General features: G+C 41.7%; 1 protein-coding gene across 5 annotated transcripts in view; it reads left to right on the forward strand.

Annotated features, from left to right (window-relative positions):
* Window positions 1-14,282, forward strand: part of NALCN (sodium leak channel, non-selective) — a 505,598-nt gene that overhangs the window by 109,243 nt on the left and 382,073 nt on the right. For all 5 annotated transcript variants that reach the window (XM_019486907.2, XM_019486906.2, XM_019486908.2 and 2 more), the window contains one exon: window positions 5,703-5,857. In XM_019486907.2, the coding sequence (XP_019342452.1) occupies window positions 5,703-5,857 (155 nt within the window). The remainder of the gene's footprint in view (window positions 1-5,702; window positions 5,858-14,282) is intronic.

Below are 14,282 nucleotides of genomic sequence, written 5' to 3' on the forward strand. Positions count from 1 at the left end.
TCAGGTCTCATTCACTCACACACTCATATGACCCCTTCTTACTGGGGCCTCTTGCACTCCATTCTCTCTCACAGGATCTCTTGCTTGTTGCACGATACTGTGCCCCCTTCACTGTGCTCTGGTCCCATAGGCCATCAGGCTTTCATAGATTCATAGATGTTAGTGTCGGTAGGGACCTCAATAGATCATCGAGTCCGACCCCCTGCATAGGCAGGAAAGAGTGCTAGGTTTAGATGACCCCAGCTAGATGCCTATCTAACCTCCTCTTGAAGACCCCCAGGGTAGGGGAGAGCACCACCTCCCTTGGGAGCCCGTTCCAGACCTTGGCCACTGTAACTGTGAAGAAGTTCTTCCTAATGTGTAGTCTAAATCTGCTCTCTGCTAGCTTGTGGCCATTATTTCTTGTAACCCCCAGGGGCGCCTAGGTGAGTAAAGCCTCACCAATTCCCTTCTGTGCCCCCATGATGAACTTATAGGCAGCCACAAGGTCGCCTCTTAACCTTCTCTTGCGGAGGCTGAAGAGGTCCAGGTGCCCTAGTCTCTCCTCATAGGGCTTGGCCTGCAAGCCCTTAACCAAACGAGTGGCCCTTCTCTGGACCCTCTCCAGGTTATCCACATCCGTCTTGAAGTGCGGTGCCCAAAATTGCACGCAGTATTCCAACTGCGGTCTGACCAGCACCTGATAGAGGGGAAGTATCACCTTCTTGGTTCTGTTCGTCATGCATCTGCTGATGCACGATAAAGTGCCATTAGCTTTCCTGATGACTTCGTCACACTGTTGACTCATGTTCATCTTGGAGTCCACTAGGACTCCAAGATCCCTTTCCGCTTCCGTTCCACCAAGCAGGTCATTTCCTAGGCAGTAGGTATGCTGGACATTTTTCTTCCCTAGGTGCAGCACTTTGCATTTCTCCTTGTTGAATTGGATTCTGTTGTTTTCTGCCCATATGTCCAACCTGTCCAGGTCTGCTTGTAGTTGTTCCCTGCCCTCGGTGTGTCCACTTCTCCCCACAGTTTTGTCTCATCTGCAAACTTGGACAGAGTACACTTCACTCCCTTGTCCAAGTTGCTGATGAAGACATTGAAGGTCCAAGGACCGAGCCCTGCGGGACCCCACTGCCCACACCCTTCCAGGTCGATACCGACCCATCCACTACGATTCACTGGGTACGACCCTCTAGCCAATTCGCCACCCACCGGACTGTGTAGTCATCCAAGTCACAGCCTCTTAACTTGTTCACCAGTATGGTGTGGGATACCGTATCGAAGGCCTTCCTGAAGTCTAAGTAAACGACGTCAACCCCTACTCCTGCGTCCAGGTGTTTTGTAACCTGGTCATAAAAAGAGACTAGATTAGTCAGGCATGATCTACCTGCTATGAACCTGTGCTGGTTTCCCCTCAGCATAATTTTTCGTGCTGGGCTCTCGCAAATGTGAGCCTTGATAATTTTTCTTATCTGAGTCATGCCTTGGCTGGTTACACGCAGTCTCTTGGGCCTCTCCTGTGACCCTCACCTGGTTAGTGGCCAGCTGATTCACCAAATGGAGGACTAACTCTGCCCTAGCCCCTCAACAGACTTCTCATATACAACAACTTGATCTTATGGGGGTTGGCCAATGTGCTGCCCTTCTGGCCATCCCACAGCCCTACTCTCAGTGCACCCCCTGGGGCTGCGCTTCAGACCAGCCCTCAACCCTACTCAACCGCTGTCAGGGCCTTCACTACTGCCTTCGCTCTAGGGCTTTCTGACTTCCCCCTCTCTGGGGCTATACAACTATCCCCTCCCTAGGGCCTCCAAGGTCTTTCACCCCCTATGAGTTCAGGTGGCCACAGCCATGCCTAGCCCTTTTACCCACACAATTGTGGGGACTGGGGTTATTAAGGCGCCCTGACCCACCTTTCACCAGGGAGGTGAGTGGCCCTGGTATTTGAGTGGGGCTGCTGCACCACTGGGAGTCCCACCAGGCCTTCCTTCCCCAGCAGGGTGCAGTTTTAGGTCATGCCCAGGCCCAGGAGCCTCCAAACCATCCCCATAGCTTCTGCCCTTACCTCCAGGATATTCCACACTGCAAGGCAGCTGGATGGTGCCACTCTCTTGGCTACAAGCGGCCAACTGCTGTCTCTGCCTGACTGACCTTTGTTTAAAAAAATGGCCGCCTTAATCACACACCTGCCGGCTGCCTGCTCCAGCCCTTAAAGTGGCAGGCAACAAAGGTGCACTGCCACAGACTGCCATGCAAATAAAAGGCAAAGTGCTGAGTTATTTATGTAGCTGTAAGAAGGAAGTATTTTATCATACAACTCATAAAGATTTTTAACTTTATCAAGAGTCTGAATACAGCAAGGTACTTAAGCTTATGGTAAAATGGTACTACCTTAAACTTAGATCTGTCCTGAAGTACTTAACAAACATGGAACATTTTTAGATTATTGCCATATTAGATAATAAAACCTGTTAACCCATGTTGTACCTAAGTTGCTGGCATTATTCTTGTACTGATAAGAAAGGATTTAAAACTTGATTAGAAAATGTTAAGAAATATGGAGTTGTACGACAACACAGGACACAGCACATGGTATCTACATGAGTCCATAGTTGATATACGTTAATGAAATCTAACACATGTAATTATTCATGTGTCCTATGTTAGCTAAGGGTAAAGGGTCTATTCAATAAGACAAATGTGGTGTCACTAGCCCATCCAACCTGTCTTGAGTTTTTCTCTTCTGTCTCACTGCTGGTCCCAAGGAGCAGACCAAGGTTTTCCCTGGGATAACTCCTTATCCCCCTAAGTTTCAGCTCTCACCAGACCTCACAGCTGCATCAGGGGGATCGTCCAGCTCTAGGTGGATTCTTTTTTGGGTGTGAAAGACATTTTAGTTCCCTTTTTTCATAGAGTGGTTAGCTTGGAATATTGCTTGCCCAGAGATCACTCTTTACCACAGGCAATCAGTCAGGAGACAAAAAAACCAAAAGGATATATTATATAGGAGAAAAGAATTATACAAGTAGAACTGACCATAAATTTGAGGACAGAACAAGAAAGCAAGCAAAGTTTCTTACCCTTTCATCTGACCATCCAATAGTCCTTCAGAGAGATTTGCCAATATTTTCAGAGGTCAGCCTTCCTGCTGATCCTTCCAGGCCTGACTGCTGGGGACCCAGACCTTCCCCTCAACCTGGGATAATCCAAAGACCCTGGCCACTTCAAAGATAGCACTAAAAATGCCTGAAAGCCAGCCCCGGCTATTACATGAGTCCTAAAATCCTCCAGAAACGTCTTTCCTGCCATAGACAGCTGGCATTCTTCTGGCTAATGGGCCATTTCACTCAGACACAGCTGCCCACCTTGTTTGTGATTGGGAATGGTAGTTGTCCTTGGCCCAGCACACAATGGCAAGGTTATATTTGGTTGTCGCGCCTACTTTCTTTTCCTTAAGTATCCATTCCTCATTTCCTTTGGCTAAGCCATGTTCAAAATCATAAAAATATATACAGACAGCATACCATATTCTATACAATGATACAAGCAATATAAATTGATAAAGCATAACATTGGCTTTCCAATAAGACCACACATACCATATTAGTATATGAAGTGCAAGAAAAAAATCATGCCATCCCACGAGCCTCCAAGATTTGGTAGCGTTTGTGGCACATGGCTTCAGATGCCCTGTGTGTTTTTGCTGAAAGACCCTAGGTACTAAATAAGGGTCTGCTTCCTTACTGACCAAAAGTAGTATTGGTAGGGCAGGAAGGCAGTACCTCTGCCCTGGGTAGAAGGTGGAAATGAATGACCTAGATTTAAAGGAAGCACTGTAAAATGAGTTCTTGCATTGTAATGATTTAGCAAGCAGTACTTTTGTTAATATTCTTTAACACTGTTCATCTCTTCATCTTGGGAGTTGGGATTTCCACATGCAAAGTGTAATGTAAAATTTATTAGATCTCAGTGGCATGAGCTATGAGTTTGTTTGTGCCAATGAATTAATTTTCACTCCTGAAAATAGTCATAAAATGTTGTCTTATGATAATCTGATAGTGCCTTTGTACAGAAATGCAGTATCTAAAGTTCTTATGTATACTTTTGATTATGAATTAATATTGTAAAATAAAGTAATTTAGCTATCTAGCTGTATTTTGGAATATTTACATACCATAGACTGGCCCTATATACAAACAGCAAAATGAATGCACATCTGCCTGCATACACAACTGTGCACATAACTAGATTTTTGGAGTATCTTTTTGCACTGAAGCAGAGGGTGGACTTATATCTGCACTGTACAAAAGAAAGGATGCAGAGTAAATGGGTACAATTATTTCCTTGCATTTATAATTGCTGAAGAAAAATTGTGTAGGAAGCTTCAGTTTCACATTGACAAATTTAGCATACTCTTTTGTGATTGTATGTGGTGCGTGAGAGCAAGAAAAATAAAGTAATCAAAGTCACTATTCACCCAATTTAGTTGTCAAAATGCATCTGAGAGATTAAAAGAGGAATTTTAAAAGACTCTTAAGATGATAATGTACCAATGGGCAGACTGAATAGTTTCACTGTTCTGTTGATAAAAGTGTTTAATGAAGCAGAATCCGGAGCATTTTAAGGTTCTGGGTTAGGACGCAGGGGGGTTGGGTTTTGTTCCCAGTATTGCCACGGACTTCCTTTGTGACGATGCAGTCAGGGTAAGTTGACACTGCAATCACTATACTGATGTGAGGCTATCCAAGCAAGCTTTAAGTTAACCAGCTCAGTTTATATCAATCAATACACCAGAAAGTGTATGTACTTACATGGTTTTGAGTGATTCCTTGTGGCTACCAAAATATCCATCAGTAGTAGACTGAGTTATTCCAGTAGATGACGGGAGGCACTGGCATGTCAACATATACCTTCTGTCAGCTGTGGCAATGATAGAAGCCTGCCTGTAGTCAAGAGACTGGTGTTTTGCTGCTGGCAGAAAAGAAGGGTTCTGCCACTACAGGGGAACTGTGAGTTTTGTCGGCAAAGCTGTGGGGGATAAACCAGGCCTAAATACTCCACCCCTTAGTCTAAGCGTAGCTCCATACTACTTACCAAAATGGAAACTAACTACTTAAAAACTCAGCTCAGGTATATCTGCGTGAGCTGCAGCCACAGCAATAACTGCAATGTAACTTTGTCCTTATCACTCTGGGTAGAATATTCAAAGGAGCTTTAGGCAACTAAATAAAGCATCCCTCCATTAAATGCCAGTGGAAACTGATTGTCTGACTCCCTTATGCTCCCATGAAAATCTCAGTTTTTGTTGTCCAATTCTGCACATGCAAAATGTAGATAATATTACTACCTTTCTGTACTTTGGGTCAAGGATTGTATTTTAGTATGATTATTATTGATTTTTGCATTACCATGTGTTTGTACAGCATTTTGCATAATCTTTGTTAGGTCCTTTTGGCTCTTTTATAGTATTACTGTTATTCCAACTGCTACACAGAATAATAGGAACCCTCAGTCATCAGGTCTACTTGTCTGAATTCTTCCATAAGCACAAAAATTAAAACACATTGTTTTACATAAATAAATTGATATGATTTAGATTATTAACTTTATACTCCTAATTGAACAATAAGCTATATTGATAGGGAATAATTGAACTTCTTTTAATTTGTATATGTTCCAAGTTTATTTAACACTTTAATATCATGGTTTTTTTACAGAAATGTAACCTGGAATAATTTAGCAATCCCAGACACCCACTGCTCCAGAGAATCAGAAGAGGGTTACCAGTGCCCACCTGGATTTAAATGCATGGACCTTGAAGATCTGGGACTAAGCAGGCAAGAGCTGGGCTACAGTGGCTTTAATGAGATAGGTCTGTCTAACTGGTAAAATCCATTTTAGTATCCATTTTAAAATGTTTATAAAATGGGTAGGACAAACAGATGAAAGATAGTGCATGTCTAGCAAGGAAGATACTAAGTGCAGTCAGTATAGTCTTATATGACTGCTACACTTCCTGATAGAACCATCTATGTTCATTTTTCTTTTGAGTGATAAAATCTTAATGTATTGTTTTACATAGTCTGGGACCCTGTGGCTTAAATGACTTTTAAAACAATGTTTTCCTTTAAGAAGGTGAAAGTTTTTTATTACCAATACACAAATACAATGACTGTTTATAATTAATTGAAGAATAGATAATGGCTCATTCTATTTGTTCTTCAGACTAAACTTCTAAAACAGCAGTTGGCACATTAAAAATGACTTACAATACATTATTTAAATGGACTCTGCTGGATGGCACTGGCATCTAAAAATATAAAAAAGACATAGTCAATAACCCGAACTCAGATGTCTCACTGGTTCATAGGTCCACACAGTTTGGGGGAAACCAGTTAGGTGCACAGCAATTACACAGATCATCTCTGAGGAAACATCTAGTATATTAAAAGGGACACAGCTAGCAAGCTTAAATCCAAGATTGCTTGACACTTTCTTTTAAAACATCCTTTTTCCGGTTGATTATAACATCATCAAATTTTAACCATTTGGTTAAAAATTTTGCTATAGGCTGATTTTGAGGGAAAATATCTGCATATGGTGATAAGCAAATGATGCTTAAACTTTGAATCCTTTTCAGCTTTTCACAGTGATGAAACAAAAATAATAAATAACAAGGGATCAGATTTTTAAAAGTAATAGGTACCTAAAGATCTAGTCCAGTTCTTAGTCTTATTGGGCACCTATCTGCCACTTACTTAAAGGGCACTTTTACATGTGCTCTAAAGGGTGTGTGTGTGTGTGTGTGTGTGTGTGTGTGTGTGTGTGTGGCAGGGGGTGGGGGGTCAGCGCTTTAATTAGAGCAGCAGTGTTTTGTGTATCAGTATCCCTTCATTTCAAAATGGGGGTGGAGGCGAGGCACTTGATTTAAAGCTGATTCAACATGCTTTAGTTCAAGTGCCCCCTGCCACCATTTTGAAGCATAAGGATGCTAATACACAGGACACAGGAGGCTGCTGAAGCATGGTATTTACCAGGGATCCTGGTTTTCTCTGATAAAACAAAATCCTCAATTTTTGGATTTAAAAAAGTAAACCAAAGTCCATATTCTTAAAATGAAACACCACTAATATAGAGATATATTGTATATAGTAGTGTTTCATTTTGATAACAGAAAAATGTGTATTTTGGGTTACTTTTTTAAATCCCAAAATTAGGGATTTTATCAGAGAAAACCAGATTCCCTGGTAATTACCATAGTACAGCAGTCTCAGTATGCTGTGATTACAGTGTGTCGGAGTAGCCTCTGCACTCATGTACAAGCACCCTAAAGGTCTAAATATCTTTAAAAGTCAGGCCTAAAATTCCCAAGTCATTTGCGATGAGAAGTCACATTTGAAGAAGGTTCAGAAAGATTCCTCTAAGCTCACAACAGTTTTTAAAGACTGGTTTCACTTCTGGCTGTCCCCAGCTCCCTACAACTTTCTACCTTCCTTACAATATATAATCTAGATTCTGTGCTTTTACTTATTTTTGAGTAGTACCTAGCACCCTGAAAAACTTCATTGTTAAATCATGATACATGGGGCATGTCCTCACATGCAGGGGTGTGCGTTTGCTGCTGCAAAAATAGTAGCAGCACAAATTTGTGCCACTACTTTTTGCTGTAGTGCACACCCCTGCATGTGCAGTTTGGTGTAGGGCAAAATTGCCTCACTTTGGGGAAACTGGCATTTCCCTGCTCCTACTGGCTTCTGCCATGCTGGTGGAGTTGGGGAAAACTAAAGCAGTGGAGATGCTCTGGCCAGCAGCCAGAGCATCTCCTAGGCAGACCCAGCCTTTGTGTCTGCTGGCATATGCTCCTCTCGCATGCACTGCACCACTTTTTTCTTCGCCATTTTTTTTTTGCTATCAGGAGTTCCTGCAAATTTGCTTCATGGGGCATGCTTTAATATGCTGGGCATGTGGTTTGTGTCACCACAAAGAGGTTTGCAGGACCACACACTGCATGTGCCTTCATGTCTGAATCTGGCCACAAAGTGAAAAATACTGCTCATTATGGGTAAGACTGGTGAAATCTGGTTGCATGTGTTTGCTTGTGGGGATGGTTACTGGAAGAATGTATGCATGTAGTACAATTCCTGTCACCTCACTGCATCCCAAATAGGATTAAGAGGAAACACTTCTAAGAATATATGCCTCAGAGAAGCCAGAATGATCTAAGCAGCACTTGCAACATATATTGCTGCAAGTAATGCCTTCTGAGGAAAGTAGTCCCAATCGTTTGCATCCTTAGGCTGTGTCCTATGAGTGCAGCTGTTTGGTTACCCATGGACAACTAGCAGCAGCCCACCTTGTACCACTGCTAGTTGGTTGTTCCCGGGGAATGCCTGTGCCATGCACCCTCTGGCATGCGGCAGATTGCCCCAGGTGAGGTAGAGAAGACTGGGGCCAGTATTGTGCTTACCTGGGGTACTGGGGTCCTCCTGGGGCTGCAGCAGCAATGATCCTGCTGCTTGGAGCCTGGCTGGCAGCTGGAGTGTGGCTCTGGCCAGCCAGGCTCTGGCTTTTTGAGCGGTGCATGCTGCCCCCACAGGCACCACTCCACTTATTTGTTTGTATATTTTTTTTTGACCCCTGGATATCACAGGGATATCACATGCAGCACAGAGAACAGCTGATTGTGCAGTATGTGGTGCCACAGAAGTGTCTGCAGCGCCACATACTGCACAGCCACGCTCATCTGGAAGCGGCCATATTTTTAGATAAGTACATCTGATTTTATTATCTCTAGGCTCAGCTGCACATCATTAATATACCAGTTAAGTATATTACCCTGGGTAATCTTTACTATGTCAAACCAATATATCTGGTTATAGCCCCTTGGCCAAAACAGGAAGAAGAAAAGAGGTAATATAAAGCTGTGAATTCCCTGAGGTTGATTATATTGGGTTGAGGCTGAAAAAGAAGATACCAAGGACTATGCAATGTGCTGTTACCTGCCAATAAATAGAAGAAAAGTGTTACATTGCCAAATCTGTTTATTTGATGAAATAAAAAAAGTTTTAGAATTTTACTTTGACACTTTAAAAATCTTTTAATTGTAAACTACTCATATCGAACCATTCTAATACCCTGATCCTTCAGGCACATATGTAGATGACTACTCACATTTAACTGTATAAAAATGGTCACTTGCGTAAAATTTCTCCTATGCATAAGTATTAGTTCCACAGCAAATAGATTTAGTAGATCTGATTGCCCTTGGAATATTGATGGCCCTGGAGCCCAAGCTTCACATTAAAGGGGAGGTCAACAGAATACAATTTTTTTGATACCTGCAATATTTGGTGCCAGGGAACAATTACCTCATGGTGCCCTCTGGGCCTTCTGGTAAGTTAAAAGACTTGCCAATCCAGCACCATTCCAGAACCATAGCTGCACCAATGCTATAAGATATAATTATAAAAATAATAGCACTAGTTTCTAGCTCTTGTTCACCACTATTTACAATTAGGTCTCTTTACAAAGGATTCCAGTGTCATTAGTCCATTCTCCATGTGTGGAAGATTAGACTGAGAGAGATTAAATAAATTACCTATGGTCACCCAGGAAACTGTTGGAAGAGCTGTGAGTAAAACTCAAGTCTCCTTAGCCTCAGTCCTGTGATCTTTTCACTAGTCTATACCTCCTGCTGCATGATCAGACTAGAATTTATATATCTATAGAATATGAACATGATAGAACTAAAAAGTCTGCAGAGATGATCTTTGCTCTTTGTTCAAGTGCAAACCTCAAGATACCAAAGTTGTGTCTACAGAATAGGCAGGCCTTTTAATCTGATTGAAAGTTATGTGAAAAATCAAAGTACCTTGGATATGTTACTAAGTTTACTGTAAGACATCCAATAAACTTTCCCAAATCATGAATGTTAAAAACATAGTAATTACCAGCAAGTTTATAACTTCAATTGATGATACATCTTACTTGTAGTTTACAAGTAACTAAACAAACCAGTAGATTTTTTGGTATAATTATAGTGTATAATTGTATGAATTCAGTGATGTTTTCATCACAGATATCATTAGACAGCTTGTCCTCTTGGTTCCTGAAATGTGTCATTACAACCATCACAAGAGCATAGCAGTTTAGCAGCTACTATGTAATTAGTGCCACTTCATTTACTGTAAATCAGAATAGGTCATGCATATTTGAATCTGAACTTTTTTATTACAAGATTAAAATAAAAAAATTAGGTTTCTTACACTTTTCTTACTGAGTAAAGACCATATTTTACCATGTTGTAAATAGATGCAACATTACTGATGTTAGAATTTTGCTGGTTTGTACCTAACCTGAAATTCATTTGGAAAGGACTTATTCTGAGGCATGGACAATATATTTAGGCATAGTGGGCAGTCCTGTATTTTGCTTCCATTGATATAAATGGGTATAGCTTGAATGGGAGCAAAACTGGACCCCAGTCTTGACATCTGCCGATATATTTCATTTTAATAAACACCAAACAGTCCTCAGGTTTCCAATAGTCACTGATTCTAGAGCTCTTCTATGCTCTCATGTGTCATACCTCCCCAGGGTATGTTGTGAACACCATCTTGTGAAGCCTGTACAAGTATACTCGTCCACTTACAGACAAGGCGGAAATAAGAAAGTAGAAACCATCTTGGCAAGTATCATCCTTTTCTGCAGATTTCAAACTTTTTTCTTAAAGAAAAGCCTTTTTATGTTATATGTAGTGTTCCACATTCTCAGTTTTTACTGATTTTCACTGATAAATTCCCTGATTTTTTTAAGTCATTCAGTTTTTACTGATTTACACCCATTTTTCAGTTTAAATCCCTGTTAGCTGGTATGACTGGGGAATGACCCATTCCCCGTTCATGCCGGTTAACAGGGATTTAAACTGAAAAACGGGTAGTGCTGGTAATCTAAAAGTGCCACTGTGCTGGTTACCTGAGGCAGAGGTTCCAGGCTGGATGGGGGTGGCAGTCGCATGCAGAGTCGGGGGTAGTGGGGTGGTGGTAGTCATGAAGGGGCCGGGGGAGGGGGGTGGAGCCACTGTCTGGCAGCCCTGCTTCAGCCCTGCCCCAGCCCTGCTCCAGCTTCAGCCCTGCCCCAGGTGCTGAGAGCTGCAAGTTCGACTGTGGGGGCAGGCAGGAAAGCCTGGCTTTACTCCCTGCAGCGGGTGCTCCTGGCTCTGACTATGGGCGGGATAGAAAGTGCCGGGCTCGGGGTCAAGTCCCCCCCGCTCCACATCCGGCCATGTACTCCCCTCCCTCCCTCCCCCTCCCCCCAACTGCCAGGGCAGCCTGGCAACAGGCTGCTGCAACAGGGGGGAGAGACATGAACACAGCCAGGGAAGAAAGGCAGGGTGCAGTGCCATGTGCTTTCTGCCACTGATCTGGGGGTGCATGCCCCCTGGGAAGAGCATGGCACAGGCCCCTGAGCCTGCAACCCTTCTGGGGGGGGGGCGTGTAGCAGCAAGAGCCGCACCCCCGAGTCCTGCACCCACTGACAGCTCCCCCCGCTTGGCCCTCTGCTACAGCCCCGAAAGCAGCCAATGGGCTGCGCTGCACCGCTTCCCGCGCCACTTCCCTATTCCTAGCGTTACTTCCTCCCTCCCTCACCACTGATTTTTCCGTTTTAAACTGATTTTTACCCTTTTCTTCCTTTTATCCTGATTTCAGTCCATTTTTTATGCTTCGAAGATAAACTCCGAAAAATTCCCAGATTTTTCTTTTTTTAAATAAAAACTGAGACTGTGGAACACTAATTATATGTACACTGCTTAGTGTGATGGATCTCAGGCCAATGGGCTCCTCGGTGTTACCACAGGGCAAATATATAATAATAAATATCCCTTATGATTATAAAATAAATTCCCAAGTCTCAGCAGCATCTATGATACTTTCTTTCCAAATTTACAGATAGCTCCCAACTATACAGTTGATAAGGGGTATACAATTGATATCCCTTCAATAAAAGATATCAGCAGAACATTTTGCTTCTTATATTTAATCATTTGTCATGAGTAACTTGGCTTCAGGTTTAACAGCTTCTAACTAGTTATACCATTCTCTGCCTGTTCACTTGCAGGGTCAAAGGCTAAGTAGAAATCTGAGTACTCTCTCAGAAGGTGAGAGGAGAGCTTAACCTCTTAACTACTTATTGCTTCTAAACAGTGGGGCACTTCATGTTAGATGAGCCCTTGGTCTATAGGATGTCAGTAACTGTTTCAAACCCTATCCATGAATAAGGTGAGCTAAAAGATATGAATTAAAGGGGGGAGATACTAGGGGTATAAATATTGTTTAAAAATTATCCATTTAACCTCCTTTAATTATATTGGTTAAATGATTAACCAATAGCACAGCTCAGACACAGCTGCCGCTGGGAGCTGCTCCCTGGGACCTCTGACGGGAGGGAGGAGGCGGTGGCAAGCCCCGCCAGACAACACAGTCTTTGTGAGCTGTGGGTGTCAGCACCAGATGAGGGACTTTCCTAGCCTCCTGCAGCCTCTGGTGGGCTGGGAGGGAGGGAGGGAGCACCAGTGAAGGAGCAGCTGATTGCTTAATTGACAAGTCATTAGGTCACCTGCTTTTTTTCTCTTTAACCTATGGGTAGTAGTTCTCCCTTGCTCTTCCCTCTTTCCCTCCCTCCTGCCTTCTCTGCTGCCTTCCTGTTCCTGGGCCACCACACCATTTTTCTTCCCTGCCAGACTGTGCCCCTCATTAAACATTAACCAGTAATGCATTACCGGTATAAATATACATATCGTTTAAATGTTTAACCTTTCATATTCCTAGGAGATACATGGCTGGAACAATTACTAGGGAAAGTGCTTAAATGGTATAATCAAGCCCATTCCTTTCTCAGTTTTGCAAGCTGAGTTAGATCATAAAAATTGCCATTGTTAATATTAGAACTTCCCTCTGAAGCATCAGGTGCGTTCATACTTTCTCCTATGCCTCTTATTTTTACTCACTTGTTCTCAGTACATTCCCTAGTCTTGTTTAGTTCAATGGGGTGTAACCAATATTATGATAGTTTCATGAATTGTGCAAGTATAAAGGGCTAAATGTTCAGAGATATGACCTTGTGTTTCATGGGAAAGCTCCATAATTGCATGCCTAATTAGGCATGTAATTATATGTGCATGTATATTTTCAACAGGTACTGCTAAAAACATAAAGACTGCTTTGGAACTAAATGAGAGATCAGAGGTTATGACCATACAATTTTAAATATACTTGCTTGTCTGATTGTTTACTGAAATATATTCAATATAGCTGCACATGTGAGAATAGTCATTAAAAATGCACTTGGTAATGCTTGGTTTTAATATCATTTGAATTTTCCCCTCATTTTCAGCACTGCACTTTTGGCATAGAGTACCATTTTTAGTGAGTGTTTGTCATAATGATTTCTTTTTGTTAATTTACTTCCTCCAAAGGTTCAGCTCCTGGCAACTAGATTAGATAAAGGACCTGTTCTGTGTTCTGATAGTGTATGTCAATTCTGTTTTTCAAGATACTTGTGTATCTTTTTCTTCAGTTACAATGTATTATGCATGCATTATTATTAGTATTATTATTATTTTTGCAAATGTAGTCCTTAATTTGACTTATTAGTATTTTTACTACAATATATATGCCTTTAATATTCAGATATTCATAACAATTGGTTTAGTACTCATCATACATAATAGGTGGATAAATTCTTGTAATAATCTCTGCATGTATATTAGCACCTTTTTGCCAATTTAAGCACACTAAGAGTCTTGCTATATTTGTTTCATTGTTTAAAATATATTCAAAAGGAAAAGCAAAAATAAGGTTCACATAGAAGACACCAAACAAGCACCACATATGAGAACAAGTTTCCAATTATATTTTAAACATTTTCCCATAGCAACAACTCTCATCTTTCACAGTACCTATTCTTTCTCCCTGAAGCCTAACAAAACGCTTATCTATTAAAATTGAGAAGGCTGGATGCCAAAGTGAGCTATATTCTCACGGACAAACATACTTGTATACCTAAAAAATTACAAATGAACTACGGTATATATTTAGGTTTATTTCCCCCCATAAATGATTTGTTTTATAAAGTGAGAAGCAGGTGATCTATCCAAACCTAACAAATATCATCAGCTCTCCAAGGTGAAATTAAATAATAATGATTGCATTTGGCAAACAGGGACTTAAAAAACCCCCATTTGCCAGTAGTTACCAGGTATGTCCTCTTTTGTGCCTAGGACAAACTATAATATCTCT

This window comes from Alligator mississippiensis, chromosome 1 (assembly GCF_030867095.1).
Source record: "Alligator mississippiensis isolate rAllMis1 chromosome 1, rAllMis1, whole genome shotgun sequence".
Taxonomy (NCBI): Eukaryota; Metazoa; Chordata; order Crocodylia; family Alligatoridae; genus Alligator; species Alligator mississippiensis.